Below are 21,913 nucleotides of genomic sequence, written 5' to 3' on the forward strand. Positions count from 1 at the left end.
TAATATTTGTATCATCATGTCTATTTATGTCATCAAGACCATGGTTTAACTTCTTCCATATATGTCAAACACAAATTTGTATTCTAGTGCCAACATCAAGGTCGTATAATGAATACTATACATAATACCTCAATCGAGTGCTACATATACATATACATATATTATATTATATACACACATGTTTTGTATAAAAATATGATTTTGTTATAATATATAGAAATACTAGACTTATTATATTTTAGTGAGAGAACATTAATGAAAGTGAGAAATTATAATTGCGTTTTAATTAGTAAAAATCTTTCTATTTTATTTAAATATTACAAGTTTAAATTATTTTATTGAATTTATTTCGTACTTAAAAAAAAAGAACAATCGTGTTAAATAAATTTTATTAATTATAAATTATTTCAATTTGAATTATTAAAAAGATATCTTATAAATATATATTAATTATAAAAAATATAGACAATCAAATTTATTTCTCGATTCAATAGAAATTCAAAAAAGTGAATAGATTTTTAAATAACGAAAGATACGTAAACTCGATTATACATATTCCTGATCTTAAATTGAATGTAACGACGTAGAGATACATATATAAACATGATAATTATTTAAATATACTCAAATAATTATTTCTCATAATAAGAATATATATAATCTTATTCCGATCTAATATAATATAAAATGAACTTATAATAATAAAATCAACTCGATTATAAATTTAAAAATTTTTAATATGAATTCGTCATTTGAGAATGTAGATGTGTTAAATTAAAATAGTAGGAGATTGAAGAAAGAGTTTATACCTAGCGTGTATATATATATGATTAATTATATGTAAGTAATATTAAAATTATATAGTGTATTTGATATTTTAAATATAATTAATTAAAAATATACAATTTAAAATTCGTAACATCAATATATCTCTCCTTCATTCCCATTTATTAATTTTATATAAAATTTTTTTAATCCAAATAAAACTATCATTTTATATAATTATATTTTCCTCAAATTTTTTTTATAGGAAGAGATCGGCGGATTCCACGCCGTGCAGAGGTGGGACCCACGAGAGTACCATTTCGGTAAATTACGAGATCTCTAAGGGCATTTTAGTCAATTTACAGATGATACACCAAAAAGCGCCGGATAATTAGCCTTGTGATTGAGGGAGGCGTTTGGATGTAGGAATTTGTAGATCCACGGAAGTAGATGGTGGGGCCCACTTTCTTTCTTTTTGACTGTCTTAACTTTTATTTTTTATTTTTTATTATTATTCAATTTTCCTAAATATAGAATATATATATATACATACACACACATATACGTATAGTATATACTGAAGATAAGATATGGAATAAATAAAAATTCGATATAAAACAAATAAGAAAAATTAGAATTAAAAAAAAAATGATATTTTGACTTTATTAATTGAAATTGTGTTTTTATTATTAGTTTATTTAAAAATAAATTACAAATATATAATTATAAAACTAAAATTAATATAAATAAATACAAATTTAAAAGAGAGAGAGATATATATATGTTAACTTTAAAAAAACAATAGTAAATATATATTACATGTAGTAAATAATTAATTTCGGTTGGAATTAAAAGAATAAAAATTAATTTTTTTAATTTAAAAAAAATGTATATATAATATTAAGAAAAGAAAAAATTAATAATAATAATAACTAATAATTAAAAGTAAAAATAAGTAAATAGTGAAAAAGCCCAAAACAAAGCTGACAAATTTACCCACCTTCAGTTCACTCCTTTTTACACCCACAGTGAAAAAGAAAAAGCTGCAAAGTAAAAAATAATAATAATAATAATAATAATAATAATAAACAAATTCAATGTTTTTATGGGAAATAAAATTCAATGTTTGAATTATTTCCCCTTTTTGAATGCTTAAAAAAATATTCATGCATTTCATCTAATCCAATTCTAAAGCATATCATATTTTGGTTAAATATATATATATATAAAATATATAATCTATAATCTTTGTAAAATAATTATTTTTTAATTTATTCATAAAAATTAAAATTTTAAGGAAGACCCAATTGATATATCTATCTTTCTAAAATAAAAATTGAATTTTGAAAATTATTTTTTTACCATTAAAATGAAAAAAAAAGAAGGAAATTAAAGCAAAAGATATATAGTGTGTGTGTGTATATATATATATACATATACTATCCAAAAAAACTTCAATAAGCAATAATATTGTTGTTTCAGCCATCTAAAAGACCAGAAAACTATTTGTACCAAAGATTTTTGGGGTTTATAAGTGAAAAAGTTGGGTTTTTTATGAGGGAAAAAAAAATAAAGATTGGATTTTTATTTTGAGAATTTATAAAGATTGGATTTTTAAGGGATGCCCATAAAAAAAAAAAAATAATGAAAGGAAAAGGAGAAGCTTTACTTGGATTATACTTAACTAAAATAAAATTGAAAGTTTGTATTTTTCTAAATAATTTGTGTGGGGGTTTTTTTTTTTTTTTTTTTTTTTTGTGGGTAAGCAAGAATTCATGTAGTTGTTTACTTGTAAGTCATGGTATTATATATATATATATATAATCTCTCTTTTTAAGGAGCTTACTATTATTATTATAATTATTGTAATGGTCTATAAATCTGTGGTCCTATCTATATAAAATCTCTCTTTCTCTCTCAACAGTTTGTCATTTTCCTCACTCCGAAGTCTAAGACAAACACCAATGGAGAGACAGCTGCAGCAGCTTCCTCCTCTTCTACAGCTGCTACTACTACTGTTGCGACGCTGTCGTTTTATGCTTTCCCTGCAAATGTAGAAGCCTACATTCTTCTCTCCCTCTTGTGATCTCTTCGGATCAACAACTTCACTAATTGCATCTCTTTAAACCACATTATTCAGGTTATTTCTTTTTCTTCCTTTTTTTCTTTTCAACGCTCAAAGTCTGTTCCTTTTTCAATGGGTAGATTTCGTTTCCTCTTTGTTTCTTGGAGCTGCATTTGCCATTTTCAAGCTTTAATCTTGGATTCACTCGGTTGGTTTTTAATATTATTTTTCAGTTTTCTACTGTGAACACTTCGAGCATTATCTCAATCTCAATGCAGTATCTCAATCTTCAATTCCATTTTATTCTTTTTCTTCTTATGTTTTTCTTGTCTTGGACTAAAAATTCAAGGTACCCATTTCTTTTAAAGTTGAGAAATTTGTGGTCTGTAAGACTATAACTGTTCCTCTGCTGAGATATTTATGCTAATCTCTCTCTCTCTCTCTCTCTCTCTCTCTCTCTCTCATTTGCTCGCTTTTTTGTTTTGAGGTTTTTGGTTTTTGTTATTGGCGTTGGCTTTCTCACCAAATGGGTTTGATACAAGTAATCAGGTCTATTGAATTTGTCAAGTTTGGATAGCAGGTAAAGCATCAAGCTTCTTGCCTTCGTAGACAAATTCATACTGAAAGAGGGGTTGAAAAATTTATGTGCCGACTGAAATCTTTTATGCTTCTTCAGGAGGATTTTTGAGATATTTCTATTCTTTACACAATTGCTTACTCCATTTCTTTTGGGTACACTGTGAATCAGTTCAGTTATTCTATTGATTATTTGTTTCAGCTTGTTAGTTCTGTAGTCCTGCAATGTGATACAGCTTCCTTTCATTTTTGTTTTATTTTTTTATTTACTTATTTATTCAGTACATTATATTTTGTTGCTATGGAAAAGCTTGCTTCTTTAGATAAGGTGCTAGTTTGTAGATTTAACTTCAAATTAACACTTCTTTCCTTAAATATGGTGATAAAATGTGATTTATAAGTTAAAGACTTCTTTTTTCATCCATTACAAATCTTTGGCTTGTTCTTCCTTTTCCTTTTCCTTGGATTTTAAAGGGTCTCAGTAGTTTAGTTTTTATCCTTGATTTGTCATATTTTGATGACCTTGCGATGTTTTCTCTTGGTTTACATTAAAGATATTGTTTCCTTACAAAAATATGAACTTCTCAAATAGTTTCACAGATAGCACAGCTTCCTTCCATTCTTACTTCTTTTTTTGGGGTCAATCTTTTATCAAGGGTAATGTTTTGAGTACTTTTCCAGGATTAATTTTTTGGTTATGTGAACTTAAGATTAATGATTTTCAGTTTACATATAGACAAGGAAGGTAATCAGGCTTCTCCAATGGAGCATTATGAGGTACTCGAGCAGATCGGGAAGGGATCTTTTGGTTCAGCCCTTCTTGTGAGGCACAAGCATGAAAAGAAAAAGTGAGAGTCTGCTACACGTTTGATTTTTCTTAAATGAATTTCATGATCCAATATCACGTTTTCAGACTGAATAAACTAAATTTATCTATTTTTGCTTATCCAATTTTTTAAATATGTGACAAGAAATAAAATTTAATTTACGAATAGAACTTATCTTCTGGTTATTTCTTTCACTGACTCTTTCTCTAATTTTTTGTCATCTTAAGGTATGTACTGAAAAAAATTCGTCTTGCTCGCCAGACTGATAGGTCTCGCAGGTCAGCACATCAGGAGGTTGGTGTTCTTAATTATGGCTCCTTTCAATTTATTCATGATGTCTTTTAGGCCTTCCCTCTTGTTAAGGTTGCATTTCCATATTGACCAAATGAGGATCTAGTTAGAATCCAACATCTCTATGGCCTTGGTCGGGTTGCAAAGTTTCATGTATTTAAGTGAAAGATTAAAAGGAAAAGAAGAAAAGTCATTGTCCAAAATGGCGAAAGAAGTTAGATATACAGCATACCAGTACCTCCTGTTCATAGTAGCCAATATAATATATTACTACCATGGCATATTTATCAAATCTTGAACACTTAATTAATATAACTGCTGCTTGAGCCTGTGATATGTTTCTGGTATAGATATACACGACGGTTTGATTATGTGAATTGACCTTTTAAATGGTTCATGTAGATGGAGCTTATTTCAAAAATACGAAATCCCTTTATTGTGGAGTACAAAGATTCCTGGGTTGAAAAGGTATGTAAGGCTTCTAGTCTCTGCATTCTTTATGGTTGCAGAATCTTTTTCTTTTCCCTTTCCCCTATTACGGAATGAGCATAAGTGCTGTACTTCTTTGGTCCCTGATAAGCATTGGTGTCATTTGTTAATGTGATATGCAATTTTATTTCCTTGCATTTTCAGCCAATCACTAATTTTGTATGCTTAAAAATATGATTTTGATTGAGCAAAATTTTCTTTTTCCTTTTCATCTTGTGTGAATGGCTGAATGCCTTCACTGATAAAATTTTCAGCCTGTTTTCACAAAAGGATGTCTAAAAGATATTCAATCTTTACAACATCAAATGTAGATTCTTCTTTTCTCCCATGCCCACTCATTTTTGTCTCTACTCTTGATTAAGAATAACTAATGTGAGTTTGAAAATTGAATCCTGTAAGCGGCTTGAATAACTGCATTTCTTAGCCACCAAAAATTGTTCATCTACATGCCATAGAAACCAGCCTACAGGTTTGTCCACTTTCTTGTACCAAATTAGTTGCGAGCACATTTGATCTTCACACCACCAAACACCATCTGGTCTTTTCTAAGGAACATCTTCATGATGTTAGTGATAGTTCTTTTTCTTTTTCTAATTTTCATTTCCCATCTCGTATTTCACTGCGTCCTAAGGACCCTGGTTAATAGCTTAAGGTCTTACTTTAGTTGATATTGATGCCTCTATTTTCAGGGTTGCTATGTATGCATTATTATAGGTTATTGTGAAGGAGGAGACATGTAAGTTTTTTCTTTTCGGTGATCTTGGGTTTGTGAAATAGCAGATTTATTCTAATGGACTTAAAGTCTTGCAATACCTTAATCATCATTGCTGTATTTTTTTTTTCTTACACAGGGCAGAAGCTATAAAGAAAGCCAATAGTGTTCTATTCCCTGAAGAGGTTTGTATATATATTTTGGTGTCTCGACCCTATTTATCCTAGTGCTGCTAAGTGATTTTCTTTCTACTTTGGTTTCTTGAATTTTTCCTTTTTTGGTTACAAAGGTGCAAGCTTGAGAATCCTTTACTCAAATTCTTAATGTCTATACTTTACAGAAGCTCTGTAAGTGGCTAGTTCAACTCCTGATGGCACTTGATTATTTGCATGCTAATCATATTCTTCATCGAGATGTCAAGGTTGGTGAGACATTTTGTGTATCAAGTGGTATTATTGCTCATTCCAAAAGCTTTACTTGATTCATACTGACAGTCTTTCATGATTAATTCAGTGTTCGAATATTTTCTTGACAAAGGAGCAAGACATACGCCTTGGTGAGTTTTTTATTTCTTTTCCCGGGTAACTCTATTTGGAGATGTTTTCAGTTTGCTACTGATATTTAATCAATGCCTTTTCAGGCGATTTTGGACTTGCAAAAATTTTGACATCAGATGATCTTGCGTCCTCTGTGAGTAGCTCGTTCTCTAAATAAGACAGGCTTCCAGCTTTATGTTTTTGCTTCTTATTATCATCTGTGAGAATTACTTCCTAATACAGGTTGTTGGAACTCCCAGTTATATGTGTCCAGAGCTTCTAGCTGATATACCTTATGGTTCTAAGTCAGATATTTGGTCTTTGGGTAAGAGAAGCGTTTGTTTACGTGCAGAAGTTATTTCACCATGGGAGTAATTGTTCTATCTTATTAATGTTAAGAAATATGTTATCCAGGATGCTGTATATATGAAATGACTTCTCTTAAACCCGCCTTTAAAGCTTTCGTAAGTGTTTCCTTTTTTTTAATATCATTTGCTTTGTTGGGAATTCGGAATTCTTTCCTTATTAATGTTTTTGAGTTCATTGCATTAGGTCTAGGCAGTTGACAGTTGCCATGGATTGATTTTTTGTGCTGAAAAATGGTAGCGTCTCAAATGATCTCCTAATTTTCTGTTTGGCTGAGATCAAACAGCTTTGAGAACTAAAAATGAACATGTAGCATCTAGTCTACTTTTATTGTCAAAATTGGTTGCCAAGTAAATCATGTGACTGAAGTTAGACGATTTAATGTTTTCATGAAGCTTGTTCCTGATGGTAAGAAGTTGCGTTTTATAGCTTCGATATGGCCAGGTTTTCTCGACCTATTAGTTTGACTTTGAAGCTGGGAAGTTTTCCCAGTATGGCCATTGAGGGTTATGCCACTAAGCAATTTAGCTGTTCACAAGCATGCACAACTTTGTTTGGTCAATTGCATTATGGTTCTTTTTTTTTTGAAATAAAAGTATAGAATCTGGTATTAATGAGTACCAAGCTGGTGTCAGCCCTTGTACAAAAATATTTACAAGTCAATTTATTATTTAGGTCCCCTAAATCCTCCAACGAACTTATTAGAGTATGACCTAATAACAAAAAATCAAAGTGTAGAACCATCTATTCTTAAGTATGTTAAAAGCATTCACATCATCGACTCTTTCAGAAACCCTTTTGTTCCTCTCGTTCCACACTGTCCATATTATATTAACTGGTATTAATTCTGCTATTTTACTCCTCTCTCTAATGCCCATCTATGCTCAAATCTCATTTCTTACAGATCCAGGCATCTCCTAACTGATGCCTAACAACCCATACACCATAACCCACAGCTGATACACCATTGGAAACTAAAGCAAAATATGATTACAACTCTCCTCTGCCCTCTTGCAAAAGAAACAAGTATTTACCAAAATCTTTCTCCGTTTCCCCAAGTTGTTAATAGTTATGATGCATTCTCTACTTGCCTCCTATGCAAAAAATGATACACGAGGAGGCACTTTTGCTTCCCAGAGTCTCCTGCAATATTGAGCATTATGTTTCTGATATGGAACTGGGATATTTGTTTCTTACGGTGCCTTAAAATGTAAAATAACTACAACAAAGTTGTCTTTTTTAAATAAATTCAGTATTAAATAAGCTCTCGGCAGTATTATGGAAGTTCTCAAACCAGAATTCATTCTTGATCATGGTTAGGTACATTTGTTGGTTGTGTTGAAAAGCAAGTATTATCATGAAGTGATATCTCATGCATATAACAAAATACTAGCAAAAGGGTGATTATACTGTGTTTGAATATTTCATCTATTGATACTCTTTCTTGTGCGGCCAAATCATTCAGTATGATTAATCATAAAAGATTTTTCCATATCTTGTCCGGCTATGTTTGATCTTTCTTGAGAATGTTTATCATTTTTATGATCTTTGGTTTTATTTCTACTCTTCTTACCTTTTTCGTCATTTGAGCAGGATATGCAAGCACTGATAAACAAAATAAACAAATCAATAGTGGCTCCCCTTCCAACAAAATATTCCGGTGCCTTGTAAGTTATTTGCTTGGATTGTAAAATTGATTCAGCTATGCACTAGAAACAAGACGATACTTCTTCTAGTGCAATGTTAACTTACTGATTCAGCTTATCGGTTTATGTTCATACTTAAATCCTTCATGAATTTTATTGGTTTATGTTCCTGCTCGAATCCCTCATGAATTTTACCCCTTTTATAGTTCTCTATGTTCAAGTAATGGAAACTGTCGGGCTAATGATTTTACTTGATTTTATTTTCAGTCGAGGTCTCGTTAAAAGCATGTTGCGGAAGAACCCAGAACTTAGACCAAGTGTATGTATAATCTTTCTCCAATCTATGTATTGTAATAAAAAATTTTATCTTCCACCATGCAAGATGATCTGTGGAGTTGATTACATAAGTTTCAATCCTGCTGTAATATTATAGCTATATCTGCTATAATTACTCATATTATTTAGATAGTTCTTCTAATTCGAGGTGTATTATGGCAGGCTGAAGAGTTACTTCGGCATCCGCACCTTCAGGCCTATCTCCTCAAGATTCATCTCAAAATCAATAACCCGAGACGCAACACCTTACCAGTCCAGTGGTCTGAATCAAAAAACATAAAGAAAACTAGATTTTCGGAGCCTTTGTCAGCTTACAGAGAGAAGCGGCATTCCCACAGCAATGACAGGACTTTAAATCCGAGTATATCTGGTGCTGAGCTAGATTCTATATCTTCAACCAAAGGGATCCGCCGTGAGATCCCAAGTTATCTGAACAGAAAGTTATCAGATTTGTCGATTGAGAGCAGCCATGAAGGGACAGTTATTTGTAAGGCCATTGCTTCCAAAGCTTCAAATTTCGCCAAGTCCTCAGGAAGAGTTCCTGCCAAGGTTTCAGCCACTCCTAAGAAACAGACAGAGAATGCTAAAAACCGTGACTTGGTAACAGTCAGAAGAAGATTTTTTTTATTGTTTTTTTTGTCATACATGTTCATAACACACAAAGCAAGTCTGAAAGGTCATTTTGCTATATTTGCAGTTTGCTGTGTCACGTATTCCGACTAAAAATTCTGTTCCCACTACTCGTCGTGCATCTTTACCATTGGCAACAAGAACTGCAATCAAGCAAACCTCCTACAGGCCTAATATTGGTATCCTTCACCATATAAAATCTCCAGATGTTTCTGTCAACGCTCCTCGAATTGACAAGATAGCAGAATTCCCATTAGCTTCGTATGAAGAAGCCTTCATTACGGCACGCAGAACCTCATCAATCTCTGCACAGGGCTCTAATGGTTCACCAATATCACACGATTGTTCAATCACAAAAGACAAATGCACTGTTCAAACATGTGACAGAGCTTTTTCGAAGCCCAGGTTCTCCGATGCATGGCAGGGAATTCAGCGTAGCGTGTTCAAAGCAGACAGGGAAAATGGAAGTGATTGCTCTGATCAAAATGCAACTGCTGGGGCATCAAGCCGTACCTCATCAGACACACGTCAACGAAGATTTGACACATCATCGTACCAGCAACGAGCTGAAGCTTTGGAGGGTTTGCTTGAGTTCAGTGCAAGATTGCTGCAGCAGGAAAGGTATGAAGAACTCAATGTGCTACTAAAACCATTTGGACCAGGTAAGGTCTCCCCAAGGGAAACTGCCATTTGGTTGACTAAGAGCTTCAAAGAGAATACTGTCAAGCCTGAAGATTGAGAAAAGCCAACCACTTTCCATTTGTATCATATCCTTAGTTGTTGTACCAATTTTCTAGAGTCTGATATATCGGTTTTTTCGTTTTTTCTTTAACACGATTTATGTCAAGAGACAGTAATCACTTAGCGAATGCTGACTTATAGGTTGTAATCAATCTTTTTATGTGCCATGAGTCTTGATATATTTTATTGAGGTAACATTTAGATATGATTTTACCTGTTTTTTTTCTCTAGATGAATACGATAACAAAGAAATTTGATGATTATACCACGAACTTGTAATTCAAATTTTGTTTATCATGAAATATATGATAATAAAGTAAAAATTGCCGTAATTTTGGCATTTAAAAGATTTGTCTTTCGTATTTACACTCATTTAATGATTATATCAAAGTTAACTCGTGATTTGGATTAAAATTTTAACTATGAATATGTGTTTTGCAACAATCTCATAAATCTTCTATCAGAATTTAATTCTGAACATGGGTTTTGCAAGAATCTCATGAATCTACAATGCAAAGGAACAAAAAGGATGGAAGGTTGGAGAGCTCCATCAAATGAAGGAGAATCTTTAAAAATAAACCAAAAAAATGGACGGTTAAGAAAGCTCCATCAATTCAAGATTAATCTTGACAAGTTAAGAGCTGCAAATGGCATAATGAGGGAGGTTTCTGCAGGCCGTAGAGAATAGATAGTGACAGAAAAAAACATAAACCCACTTGATTTAAAAAGTCAAGCCTCGAAATTTTTAGAAAGTTGAGTCAACAAGACACCAACAGAAGTTCAAATGTATAAATTGGAAAACTTAGCAGAGTCTTACAATAGTCTATGGACACAGAGAACATATACAGTTTACGTGATTCGATTGTTCTGATCTATGCGTTTGTCTGGGTAGCCTAAATCCGGAGTGCTGGTGGTCTTGGGCTTAAGTTAGATATGGGAAAGGCGAGTAAATGGATGATCAAGCTATTGTTAGGCAAGAGAGAAGAGAAAGGAAAGAATAAATATATTTCTTCATCAGAAGAAAGTAAGTCAATCTCAGCTCCATCTTTTCCAGCAACTCCTTCTAGACATCGATGGAGCTTTCGAAGATCAGCAAGTGAAGAAAGAGTTAACAAGAGTTCGAAGTCTTCTGATTCAATTAATGCTTCCCCAGTTGTTAAACATGTCAATTCACAGCTCGAAAAAAAACATCTGAACAACACAAAAACCCTGAAATTTTCAACAAAATATGGTGTTAGCAGAGCAATTCAAGATGCAGCTGCTACGAAAATACAAGCCGCCTTTCGTTCTCATTTAGTATATAAATTCAAAACCTTTTCGTCTATTTAGTTTTGTTACGAAATTATAATAACAGTCTCTCATTTGATCTATATTGATGGGATTGTAGGCAAGAAAAGCCTTATGGGCTTTGAAGGGTCTGGTGAAATTACAAGCACTCGTAAGAGGTCACCTGGTAAGGAAGCAAACTACTGCAACTCTTCGACGAATGCATGCATTAATGGCAATACAAGTTCGAGCTCGGTTTCAGAGAATCCAGATGACTGAAGAATCCCAACTTGTTGCCAAAAGCCTGTCATTAAGACATGCAGAATTCCCTCTTCACACCCAAATCAACAAAACCCAAATGGTATGTAAAACCTTTTGCTCTGCAATATCCTCACATAATCTACCATATATGGCTAATATACAGTCTCCTTCGCTTTCTACAGCAAGATATTGGTGTGGGTCTTTATGAAGAACCAGAAGAATTGAAGAGCAAACAGAACAATTGGAATCATCCAAAGATTAGAAGAAGAGACAACGAAATCGCAAGATCATCTTCTGGAGAATTTTCATTTAGAATTCAAGAAGATCAATTAAGAGATCTTGGCATAGCAGGAAACAGTGCTTACCAAGGCTATCATAACATGTCAAAGCCAATTCCAGCAAGAGCATCTTTCACTTACCAGCAACCAGATTATCCAATAAACCCTTTATCAAATACAACTGATTTCCAGTTCCGGCCACATTATATGGCTAACACAACATCCTCAAGGGCTAAAGTTAGATCACAAAGCGAACCAAAGCAGCGACCCAGATGGAATATGAAGCAGAAGAACAAGCAGACATCTCCCCTGGATGAATCAAGAAATAATGGCTTGGTAGATAGTAATGGTTGTAAGTATCAGTTTTCTTCTTCATACTCAAAGCGCTTTGATTATGGTTATGGAGGCCATGATCCTTGGTTTATGGAACTTTATCAAGCAACAAGATCATTAAATGACAACGAGTTGAACACAGGCAGCGCAACAGATGATTCGGACTTCTCCAAGAAACTTCTTGCTTATTCAGTAAGTTAAATTATAAGCCAGATTGGTGATGGTGCTTTCATAGTAAGAGCTTCAATTTGAAGCTTTGGATTGGAAAAAGAAAAATGTGAAGCTGGTTTGTAGTTAATTTCAGTAAAAATAAAATTTAACCATAACTTTATTAGATCAGTTAAACAAAAAAATCAAGTGGTCATGAAAACGAATATATACATATATATACACATATATACACATCTTTAAAGGTATCATATAAGAAAATACCTTCAATTGATGTTTTGTATTATGAAAATGTAGTTATTTACATTTTTTTCAAACAGAACCATGAATAAAAATTATAAATTCATTATTCAACTGATACTTCTATTACTTTGATTTTGTTCTTTTATTTCTTACTTATAATACTGTCAAAATAAACTATATGAATGTCATCTCCTTTAACTAAATGTATTTTGTGTAAATGGAAATTCAATCATAACATAATGAAAACATTCAACTCCAAATAAATCCTGAAATGTTCATAATTTCAATTCCCTTTGAAATGTTCATATTGTTCTAGTTGAACAAAGCAACGAATTCGAATAAATTGCACAAATAATTAATTTACTCTACTCATACCTAAACTCTACTAGAAAGTTACTTAATTTAAGTTTGAATGAGTTCTATTTTTGTTGGACCAAAAAGAAAGTAACTTTTATAGATTTACGAAATTTTTAGAACAAAATGATAAATATCTACCAAACTGGAGATGATGACATCCTTCTTCCCTTCCTTCCCCAGCAAGCAACTCTGGATACTCATCTAGGAAAAAACAAAAAATAACCTGCACATTGACCAAAACACAAGTTGGACAGGTTAACAGAATAGTACTTCTTAGCACCCAACAGAAGATGTAACAGCAGGACCAGCTTCCTCTAAGGGGGCTTCTAAACCGATTAAACTTCAGTTTAGAACTAAATGTTTCACTTATTAAGAGTTTAACGACGTTGAGTATAGTTCAAAAATCGAATGAGAATATGAATATGTTTAAACTAAATATAACATAGCGATAAACAAGTTAACCCTCAAAATGATAAAGCGGATATAGTAGGCTCAGTGTCTTATAAACTGGCTTGAGCGAGATATGACCTGAGGTCCCACATTAAAGCATAGGAAACCTAAGTTTAATATAGTGTGGGTAGGTTCCATATAACAAAATGTGAAAGCTATATGCGACTTTGGCAAGTGAAAAGAAGTTGGAATTGGTAAAAATGTACGAAGAAGATCCAGATGTAGCACTTGTTCTTAGCAGATTAGGAGTTAAATGTGTCGAAGACTGACCTTTTCAGACCATTCCTCGTCCTCAATTCATAAATTAGAAATTTTAGTCCCAACACAAAAGGCATTTGCCTGTTTTCCGCGAATATAAATCTCCACAAGTTGCAACTTGTTTACGGATTCAATGTCTTGTGGAATGCTACCTGCACATGTAACAAATTCAAGGTAAATAACTGCCATTTAAATTGTAATAGAACACTGAAAATCTTTTGTTATACCTCATCAGTAGAAATGAAGCCTGCAGGCAAGTTATTTTCTGCAGCTTAAGTTCTATTTAAGTTTATATAGGTTTAGGCATATTATACATACTGATGTTGATGTTTTCAGCAGCTCCCTTATGGCCATCGTTGCATAACATGAAGCTGGAAGAGTAAACCCTAACTTGAGAGCCATCTGGGTAGCCGCAGAATTAGAGGAATCAACAGATTCAGTTTTTCGAGATCCAACTTCTCTTTCACCCTCTTGTTCATTAACACAATCAATTTTATGACTGTCCTCATTTCCATCCACAGGTTCCTCATCTTTAACTATCTCCACGGGTTTGGCCTTCGTTATTTTGTCCAAATCCGTCTCTGCCAATGGCACATTAGCATCAGTATATTTGAGCAGTTCCCTGCAATAAAGGAAAAAGACCAGCAAATCAGTGAACAGAATTTTTTGAATATATACTCCAACAAAGAAGGCAAAACAAAGATCCTAGAAAAAATATATGCATGCATACCACTCGAAGTCAATTGGCTTCTGGAAAACCCGCCTATAATTTCCAGTCATACAGGTTATTGAAAATTCCCTAAGGAAAGAATGTGTTTAGCTTCTATTAGAACAAAATAAAGAATATCCACGCATATAAAACAGAAAGAGATTGGATGAATTTGTCAAAAAAGAAGAGTAAATGAAGAAGGTTGGGAATAGGAAAATGGGTCATGAAGTGAAAGTTTCAGGAACAGTTTGAAGTACTTGACATTATGGACACTCTCAGTCAAGTTGATGCTGTCCTGAACAAAAGAAATAAAATATCATTAATCCGGATGAAGCAAAATCATAAGCAAAAAATGTTGCATAAGAAAAATAAGCATCAAGTAGAAAAAGAGACCTCAAAGTCTAGAACTAGAAACTTTAGCAAAAATCATTTGAGGAACAAATCACTCTAGAATTAGAACAGAAAGGAAACCACAGAAAAGAGTTTTTAGAGTCCACAAGGTGGGCAAACCTTCTTTGCCAAATCATGATAAACTCCGGTAATATCATTTGATGGATATATCACTCTAGAACTACAAAAGAAATGAAATAACAAAGTTAGAAAAGAAGTAAAAATACAAAAATGTTCTATCTAAACTATATTGAGCAAGATTTATTGGCATTCTCTCACCCAGGCAATGGGAGGACAACATCATCAGCAGTATAAGTTCCAGCATGGATATCTTCTTCAGTTAGAACCTGGCAGTTGATAGATACCATGCTGAAATTCTCAATCTTATATTGATAAACAGTATGAAAAAGCACACTACAGAATTTGCAGATCAACAAATTACAACTTCAGAATTTAATTAACAAGCAATGCATACTAATTTTTTTTAGATTCATCAACATATTTTTTTTATAGAAACCACAAATCCATATTAATGCCCATGCACTATTAGAAGCATCTGTATTGGATCAGGTTTAATAAAACCACCAAACCTTGACAAGGTTCTTTTTTTCTTCAGGAGGATCTTCATCCATTTCAGATATCTCATCTACTGGACTAGAGTCAGAAACCTTGGTGCAGTTTTCATTTTCTCTTTCAGAAGCAAAACCTCCAGTCACCCATTGGGAGTTATTATTCTTACAGTATACCAAATCTCCTAACACGACTTGGCTGTTTCCTGCCCCAAGATAAATAACAAAACCAATTTACATAGTCAGCTAGCAGTTGTGGTCAAGTATTAAATACAAATAGTTTTATACAATAATGCAGATAGGAAAAACCAGCAACTATAAAAACTATTAAGAACATACCATATTTTTGCACCCTCTTACTTGCTGCATGGTTCCATAAATAGCTCTGATAGCTATGTACATACCTGCATAATAGTCAATATCAACACAAGATTTTCCCCTACTAAAGATAACATACGATGCTAATAGTTCAGAACTATTTATCTCTGTGCTGTGTTTTTTTTCCCCTTGAAAGATAGACTCTCTTCAATGAGGTAAACAGGCTCTAATTTCACTTTTTGGTAAGCGGAGGGACAGCAGCAGAGAGTGTAATGGTATTATTTCCGTATAGTTTTTTCCAGGCCTGTTGTGATCTGATTCTCCAGTCCAAAGATGGTCCCGGTTTACTTAAAGACAGAAAATTAATCTGCTCTTGTCCAAATTTTTGGAGAGAGGATGAATCAGACTGGAAAAATGGGATCACATAAATGGTCCTAAACTGATCCACTTCACATAGAGACTGTAAACTAATCTGTTCTGGTCCAAATGTTGAAAAGGATGAATTAGACCGAGCTATGGGCTCATATAAATGGTCCTGAACTAAGTCCAGTATAGTCCAGATCATTTTACATTTTCTGTTAATACAATTATAATTTAGAAATTCTAAAATTTCAAAAGAATAAGTATTCAAAAATACCTCATTTTATCAATGATTAAATGATACAATGTGTAGAAGATAAACTCGTTCTCAATATATATAAGAGAACTGCAGATATTTGTGTTTTATATTGAGAACAAGCAATTTCAAAAGTATTTAGAGAAGGGTGCTTTGTATAAAAAAGTGCAAAAAGGTGAGATTTAGAGCAGCCCGGGCTGCAAACCTTGAGTCAAGTCCAGCACCATCACTCTTGATTCAGTGCAATCCAATCCACAACTCTAGTGCCTGGTTCCTCAAATTCCTAGTCCCGGGAACTCTATGGTCAGGTTAGGCTGTTCATAACCCCTAAAGTAGTCCTGGAACAAGACCAGTCCGGATGACTCAATTCTTATACATGTGGACTGAGTCAGTTGCCATGTCAAATCTTCATTTGGCTCTTAAAAAGTATAATGCTAGCCATGCATCTCAATAATATTTAATTGACCTAAACACTTGCCTATAACTAAACTGACTAATAACAGACTAAATATCTACATAAGCATGTTCTTTTTGAAACACATTCAGGGTACTTAGTTTACACATGCTTTTCCAGTTATCTTAACAAGTCAGTCCATGTCCAAGAAATATTTTTGTTAGAATCTTCAATGAATTATGACCTTAAAAAGACATCTATAACTAAACTGTTACCCTATAATTAAACTGGTCAATAACATTCTAGTTATCTGTATAAGAATGTTGCTTTCAAGACACATCAAGGATAATCAGTTTACACATGCTGGTCTTTTTAACAAGTCAGTCCTTGTCTGAAGAAATACTTTGTTAAATTTTAAATAAATTATGACAGATGCCTATGATGTATAACTAATGGAAATAAGAATGTGAACCTACATCTCCACTTACGAGCATCCGAAACATAATAATAAATATAGCCACAAGTATAGCAATCAAAGATTTAAAATATCAGCACATTTCTCTCAAAGACAAGCTATTCTCCTCAAAATGTGCACTAATATTCAAGGACAATTGCTTACATCATTCTCAAAGTCCTAGGTATAGCCTTCAGGGCCTGCAAATAGTTTCCAGGACATTTCTTCAGACACTGCAGCTGTTAAAAAGTAATTTTTATGATATGCCAAGAAAATTATTCTCATATAAAAACAGACATGAAGAATACAGATACTATCACCAATCATAACATAAAACTTACTATAGCTTTTTCAGCAACTAGGTGGGAAGGTAATTGCTTGAGCGTGCCATCAATATCACCAGTTTCCTTATAATATTCTCGTGCTTTATTTATTGCATTTTTTTGTATTTAAAGACCCAAGTCAAGGAAAACTGTCGCTTGTTCTTGTTGTAGTGTCTTAGAGAGGCCTTAACAAAATATAATAGTACAAAAGGAACCAGTGACATGTAAAAACATTCTTCTAAGAAAAAATACAGTAACAGTAAAAGGATATCCCCTTCTCTTGGATCGAGAATCATGCTGACAGCAGTTTTCCATTCTCCTCTAAGTAATGCAGCTCCAACAAGGTGAGTTGGAATGAAGCCACTCCCAAAACGCTAAAAAATCATAATGGTTTTACAAAGTTAAAAGGATGGTTAATACATGGAGTATAGGCAAAGATGAGATAATATGTTTCATTAAAGGGCCCGTCACAATAATTGCTTGAACTTGCTCTTATTTCTATAAAAAAAAGTGGAGTATACCCATTGCAATAGAGCTCTCAAGCTTCTCTACTCTTGTACCTATAATGGGGATTTTAGCACTCATCTTAGAAGAAGTATATTCCCAGCATGTACTCTCCCTAGCATCTACATGAAACTATTGATACATTTGGCAATGTAGAAAAGAGGTTTATTTATTTTTTTATTCAGTTATATAGCCAAAAAATTATCATATAATCTTCTAAGGAATCTTTTAAAGTGCTCTCACAAGCAGAACAGGCCCAAACAGAATAAACAACTTGTTCACTTACAAAACAGTTTACATTTTTAAGCTGTGAAGCTGCAAATATAAACCATTTTTTACAACAGTTATGATTTCAAAAAAAAAAAACTATTGGGACACGACAAAAAGTTTACAATGGATCATCTTAGCTACAAATCAATCTTCCAGTCAGTCATAACAGGAAAAGGAGGAAAAAGAAGACCACAGGAAGAAAGAGAATCAAGGAAATACTTGTAAACCAAAGTAGTTGACGAACCCCTCCCTCCCTAAGGAATCTACAGATGCTTTTATAGTATCTTCAGAATCTGCAACAACTCCCCTGAGGAGACGCAACTGAAGTGAGTAAATACCATGAAAGATTGGACAACAAGGAGCCTAATCAAAACTAAGAGAAATATGAAATTAGAATATCTGACAGTATTCTCACCGTAATGTGATTGTAAATCTATTTCCTAAAAGCTGTCCAAGAAGTAGTTCTTCCTTGACATTGCTGGACAAAAAAAAGCCATAAAAATGCATACACCACAGAGTAAATTGACAGGAGAGTAGAGAGCTCAAATTCATTGACCTCACCAGAAGTCACCCACTTTGATACCAATCAACCTTTTATTAAGTGCAGCTAATCTACTGGCCTGCTGCTTGAAAACAGTCACCTGGACTCCACAAAGAAATACTCCAATGAAACATCAAATAAATAAACAACTCACAGTGATGTGAAATCAAATCACACTTGGAACATCTAAATCTGGGAAGAAATTGAATAAAACATGCGTTGAGCTACTGTATTGATATTCGGATTTAAGTAACACCATTTATTTGGTTATTCAAGTAGCAAACTGGAATTTATTGGAGTGATTATTATCCTTTTCTAGTACAGAAAAAACCTAATAAAGACATCTCCCTGAATAAGAACCACCAACTCAAAATGCAAAGTTCTTAAGCTCTTCAAAATATCCTTTTTTTGGAGTTTAGACTTAATTTGACGCATATAAAAATTAACACTATTGGACTCAACTGCACTGGATAATTTTTATCAACCTTCAAACTTTTGCTCTACATTTAGTAACAGGTCAGAAGCATTTGAATGTTCAAAAACATTGTGGGTGCAACCACGTAAAACAAGATTATCCAATTTTTTTATTTGGGTGAGCTTAACCTCCTGAATGAGCATTTAGTTACAAGTTAGAGACAGCAATATACACGTATGGAAAAAAAGGGATAGGAATAGACAGAATATAATTGTCAAGACAACATTCAAGACACGCGACAAAAGAAATAGAGAGACCAACTTACTCGTTGTGTGGAAACAGAGCGTTTATCTTTGGTCCCCGCAAAACCAAATGACCTTGGCTGTCAAATAAAAAAATTCAAGGATAACAAATCAAAGAGCATGATTAGGAGGCTGTTGTATATATCAATTATAGAATTTATAACGCCTGCCAGGGCCTGGCCAAAAAAGAAGGAGAAGAAAGAACGAAGGAAAAAGCAAAAAACCACTTCCAGATCCTTAGCAGCTATTGTTCAACTGCAAGATGTGGCAACCCACCTATTCTGGAAGAATGAGGCCACAGGCCTAATTTTACTTCTTTTAGTTACAAGAGCGTGCAGATCATGGAAAGAGCATAGTAAATATGAACGAATATGATGTACCTGTATTCCCAGCATCTTTCCAATCAATTTTAAGGCTTCTTGTGTGTCCTTGTTCTCCTTATAAAGATGAAACCTGAATATTTATATATATTTGCAGAAACTTTCAGATGTTGTTCAAGTCGAAGTAAACTTCACACTATGAATAATCAATTAAGGGTGTGCCTCACGGCCAACCTGACACAGGAGATAACGCATGGTAAAAAGCCAACAAGTCAATTTAGTATGAAGATAACTTGTTTTAAACCTAACTACATGCCAATCTACATTTCCCTTAGAGATGTTTTCAATTAACACATTAATGATTTTGCTTTTCACACAAAACATAAGTAGCATTTCAAACTTCTGATGAAGATGTTTTACTTTTAAAGCCAAAAAAGAAAGTATCATTTCAATTGCAACATCTTTGTATTTGTTTGGAAATCTGACTGAAAGAACATGTAATCCGGCTGCATGATTTTGCAGAATGAGAAGCATCAGCCACCTCACATATATTAATTACCTAAGGAACTTTCCTAGATGCTCTGGCCAATTTTCTGAACCTCTGCTATCAAAAGGTTTATCACCTCTCTCTTTCCGTTTCTTGGAATTTCTACCCCTGTTATTTTGCCCACCAGAGTTTAATCTCACCCGAATGCACTTTGATAAAGAGTCAGGCCCATCAACTGTATCAGTTACTAGGAATTTGAAGTTCTCCTTAAAGAAATTATGCACTGCCTGAAAAATGAAACACCAATCAATCAATTGAAAGAAAAAAATTGTGAAGGAAGTTGAGGTTAGCAATTGAGGTTTGAAGTGAACCTAGAACTAAAAACCATAGAGCCAAAAGAAACCCACCCAACCAAGGTGGGATCAATCATCTCAGTCCTCAGTTCTCAAATTTCAATACAATTCCTAATTTTGTGATTATTATTATTATTATTAGATTCATCCCATCCTGAATTCTACTCAACCAAACCTCAATTACAAGACTCGCCAGCATCGAATTACAAGGATTCACCCTATCATTACCGTTCTATGGGACTTATCACAACTTGGATTAAGAACAACAGGTGAAATGTCATTTTCGGTGCTCGAAGTGATTTGATTAATTAAAGCTTCCAATAGCTCAGCATCAGCATCACCGGCAAGTGCTCTAAATGATTCAACTTCAGAATCATAGCTTTTGCTTATCTGATCAGATTTTTTTGTTCGCTCTTCCTCCTTCACACTCTGTGTGGACCCAAAATTAGCAAAAATCATATAAACAGATATGCATTCATGCACATATAAAGGAAAATAGAGACTGAACTTAAAGATAAATTTTCCACAAGAGAAAATAAGTTACCTACCTCTAAAGGAGCATCCAGACAAGTCAAATGAACAACATTTCCATCGGTATCCACTTCATTCACAATAAAGTCAGAGTACCTAAAGAAGTCTCAGAACCAGAGTCCAATTGTTACCCAAGAAATCATTAAAATGAACCAAAATAATCAAGAGAACAGTATCAAATAACAATCCAACAAAACACACACAGAAAATATCCACACTCAATCTTGATTCCACTAAATAAGGACTAAACAACACCCAGGATATATACAACACCAAATAAAAGTAAAGACTGTAGCACAATCTCATAACCCGGATAAAGAATCCACATTTTCTCAAACCCAATACCCAAAACTTCGAATTACACTCTTCCGAATCCAATTAGCGTCTAGAAATGCTATAATTTGTGTGTTTGAGTGATATGCATGTGGATAAATGTGTGCAGGGTTTATCTTAAGGACCTTTGTTTGAGAACGCCACGAAATCCAGGGAGCTGGGAGATGAAGCAGGAGATTCCCACATCAGATTCTTCTATGGTTGTCATTGCCGTTAGAGTTTTAATGGAAGTGGCAATGCTCGTATAGTTGCTGCAGATGTAGGGTTTTACAGCCGAGAAACACGACGCCACAGCGTTAAGCCTCATTACGTAGTGGGAGAAGAAAGCGGTTAATTTGCATAGCTTCAATACGCACCGTTTAGTTCGGTTGACTTCCGTTGACCCAGTCAACTTCGGTAAATGGGCTGGGCTGTTTGATTTGAAGTGCATCGTTCTCTTTCCAAAATTTTGTTTTATGTAACATTACCTATACGGCACCGTTTTGATAGC

The 21,913-nt window shown here is 33.6% G+C and overlaps 3 protein-coding genes across 12 annotated transcripts; 2 read left to right on the forward strand and 1 right to left on the reverse strand.

Annotated features, from left to right (window-relative positions):
- The first annotated feature begins 2,665 nt into the window (after window positions 1–2,665).
- NEK2 (NIMA-related kinase 2) lies at window positions 2,666–10,185 on the forward strand. Of its 8 annotated transcripts, none has more exons than XM_088222438.1 (15): window positions 2,666–2,905; window positions 4,132–4,254; window positions 4,461–4,527; window positions 4,927–4,992; window positions 5,703–5,749; window positions 5,865–5,910; window positions 6,066–6,146; window positions 6,239–6,281; window positions 6,366–6,415; window positions 6,505–6,586; window positions 6,676–6,725; window positions 8,221–8,294; window positions 8,541–8,592; window positions 8,772–9,209; window positions 9,307–10,185. In XM_088222438.1, exons 2-15 carry the CDS (start codon window positions 4,169–4,171, stop codon window positions 9,976–9,978), a joined length of 1,854 nt encoding a protein of 617 aa, XP_088078564.1. In that variant the 5' UTR covers window positions 2,666–2,905; window positions 4,132–4,168; the 3' UTR covers window positions 9,979–10,185. The 8 variants fall into 8 exon arrangements, with proteins under 8 accessions (XP_088078564.1, XP_088078565.1, XP_088078566.1 ...); XM_088222439.1 differs by having other exon boundaries at window positions 4,143–4,254; XM_088222440.1 differs by lacking the exon at window positions 2,666–2,905 and adding an exon at window positions 2,919–3,038.
- Window positions 10,186–10,456: 271 nt separating this feature from the next.
- Window positions 10,457–12,640, forward strand: LOC110809692 (protein IQ-DOMAIN 19-like). Its single transcript, XM_022035581.2, has 3 exons — window positions 10,457–11,276; window positions 11,368–11,607; window positions 11,690–12,640. The coding sequence occupies exons 1-3, from the start codon at window positions 10,914–10,916 to the stop codon at window positions 12,317–12,319; spliced, it is 1,233 nt and encodes a 410-aa protein (XP_021891273.2). The 5' UTR covers window positions 10,457–10,913; the 3' UTR covers window positions 12,320–12,640.
- Window positions 12,641–12,789: 149 nt separating this feature from the next.
- LOC110809676 (Pseudouridine synthase family protein) lies at window positions 12,790–21,745 on the reverse strand. 3 transcript variants are annotated; one of them, XM_088206473.1, is made up of 21 exons: window positions 21,549–21,745; window positions 21,108–21,186; window positions 20,788–20,988; window positions 20,279–20,493; window positions 19,780–19,852; window positions 19,423–19,479; window positions 18,703–18,782; window positions 18,557–18,619; window positions 18,361–18,448; window positions 17,638–17,741; window positions 17,386–17,488; window positions 17,210–17,283; window positions 15,602–15,666; window positions 15,284–15,468; window positions 14,973–15,040; window positions 14,814–14,874; window positions 14,561–14,598; window positions 14,325–14,393; window positions 13,913–14,216; window positions 13,607–13,746; window positions 12,790–13,109 (listed from the first exon to the last, which is right to left on the reverse strand). In XM_088206473.1, exons 1-20 carry the CDS (start codon window positions 21,728–21,730, stop codon window positions 13,717–13,719), a joined length of 2,139 nt encoding a protein of 712 aa, XP_088062599.1. In that variant the 5' UTR covers window positions 21,731–21,745; the 3' UTR covers window positions 12,790–13,109; window positions 13,607–13,716. The 3 variants fall into 3 exon arrangements, with proteins under 3 accessions (XP_088062599.1, XP_088062600.1, XP_088062601.1); XM_088206474.1 differs by lacking the exons at window positions 12,790–13,109; window positions 13,607–13,746 and having other exon boundaries at window positions 14,145–14,216; window positions 14,561–14,593; XM_088206475.1 differs by lacking the exons at window positions 12,790–13,109; window positions 13,607–13,746; window positions 13,913–14,216; window positions 14,325–14,393 and having other exon boundaries at window positions 14,401–14,593.
- Between the last annotated feature and the right edge of the window lie 168 nt (window positions 21,746–21,913).

The sequence above is a fragment of the Carica papaya genome, chromosome 6 (genome assembly GCF_054855325.1).
Source record: "Carica papaya isolate Zhongbai chromosome 6, ASM5485532v1, whole genome shotgun sequence".
NCBI lineage: Eukaryota > Viridiplantae > Streptophyta > Magnoliopsida > Brassicales > Caricaceae > Carica > Carica papaya.

Coding starts and splice junctions, on each gene's coding strand:
- NEK2 (XM_088222438.1), top strand. CDS start 4,169: ATGGAGCATTATGAGGTACTCGAGCAGATCGGGAAGGGATCTTTTGGT. Junction 4,528..4,926: donor GCAGGTCAGCACATCAGGAG/GTTGGTGTTCTT, acceptor TGGTTCATGTAG/ATGGAGCTTATTTCAAAAAT. Junction 6,147..6,238: donor TTCTTCATCGAGATGTCAAG/GTTGGTGAGACA, acceptor TGATTAATTCAG/TGTTCGAATATTTTCTTGAC.
- LOC110809692 (XM_022035581.2), top strand. CDS start 10,914: ATGGGAAAGGCGAGTAAATGGATGATCAAGCTATTGTTAGGCAAGAGA. Junction 11,277..11,367: donor CCGCCTTTCGTTCTCATTTA/GTATATAAATTC, acceptor ATGGGATTGTAG/GCAAGAAAAGCCTTATGGGC. Junction 11,608..11,689: donor AAATCAACAAAACCCAAATG/GTATGTAAAACC, acceptor CGCTTTCTACAG/CAAGATATTGGTGTGGGTCT.
- LOC110809676 (XM_088206473.1), bottom strand. CDS start 21,730: ATGAGGCTTAACGCTGTGGCGTCGTGTTTCTCGGCTGTAAAACCCTAC. Junction 17,489..17,637: donor CTCGATCCAAGAGAAGGGGA/TATCCTTTTACT, acceptor TCTTTAAATACA/AAAAAATGCAATAAATAAAG. Junction 15,041..15,283: donor AAAAAAAGAACCTTGTCAAG/GTTTGGTGGTTT, acceptor ATCAACTGCCAG/GTTCTAACTGAAGAAGATAT.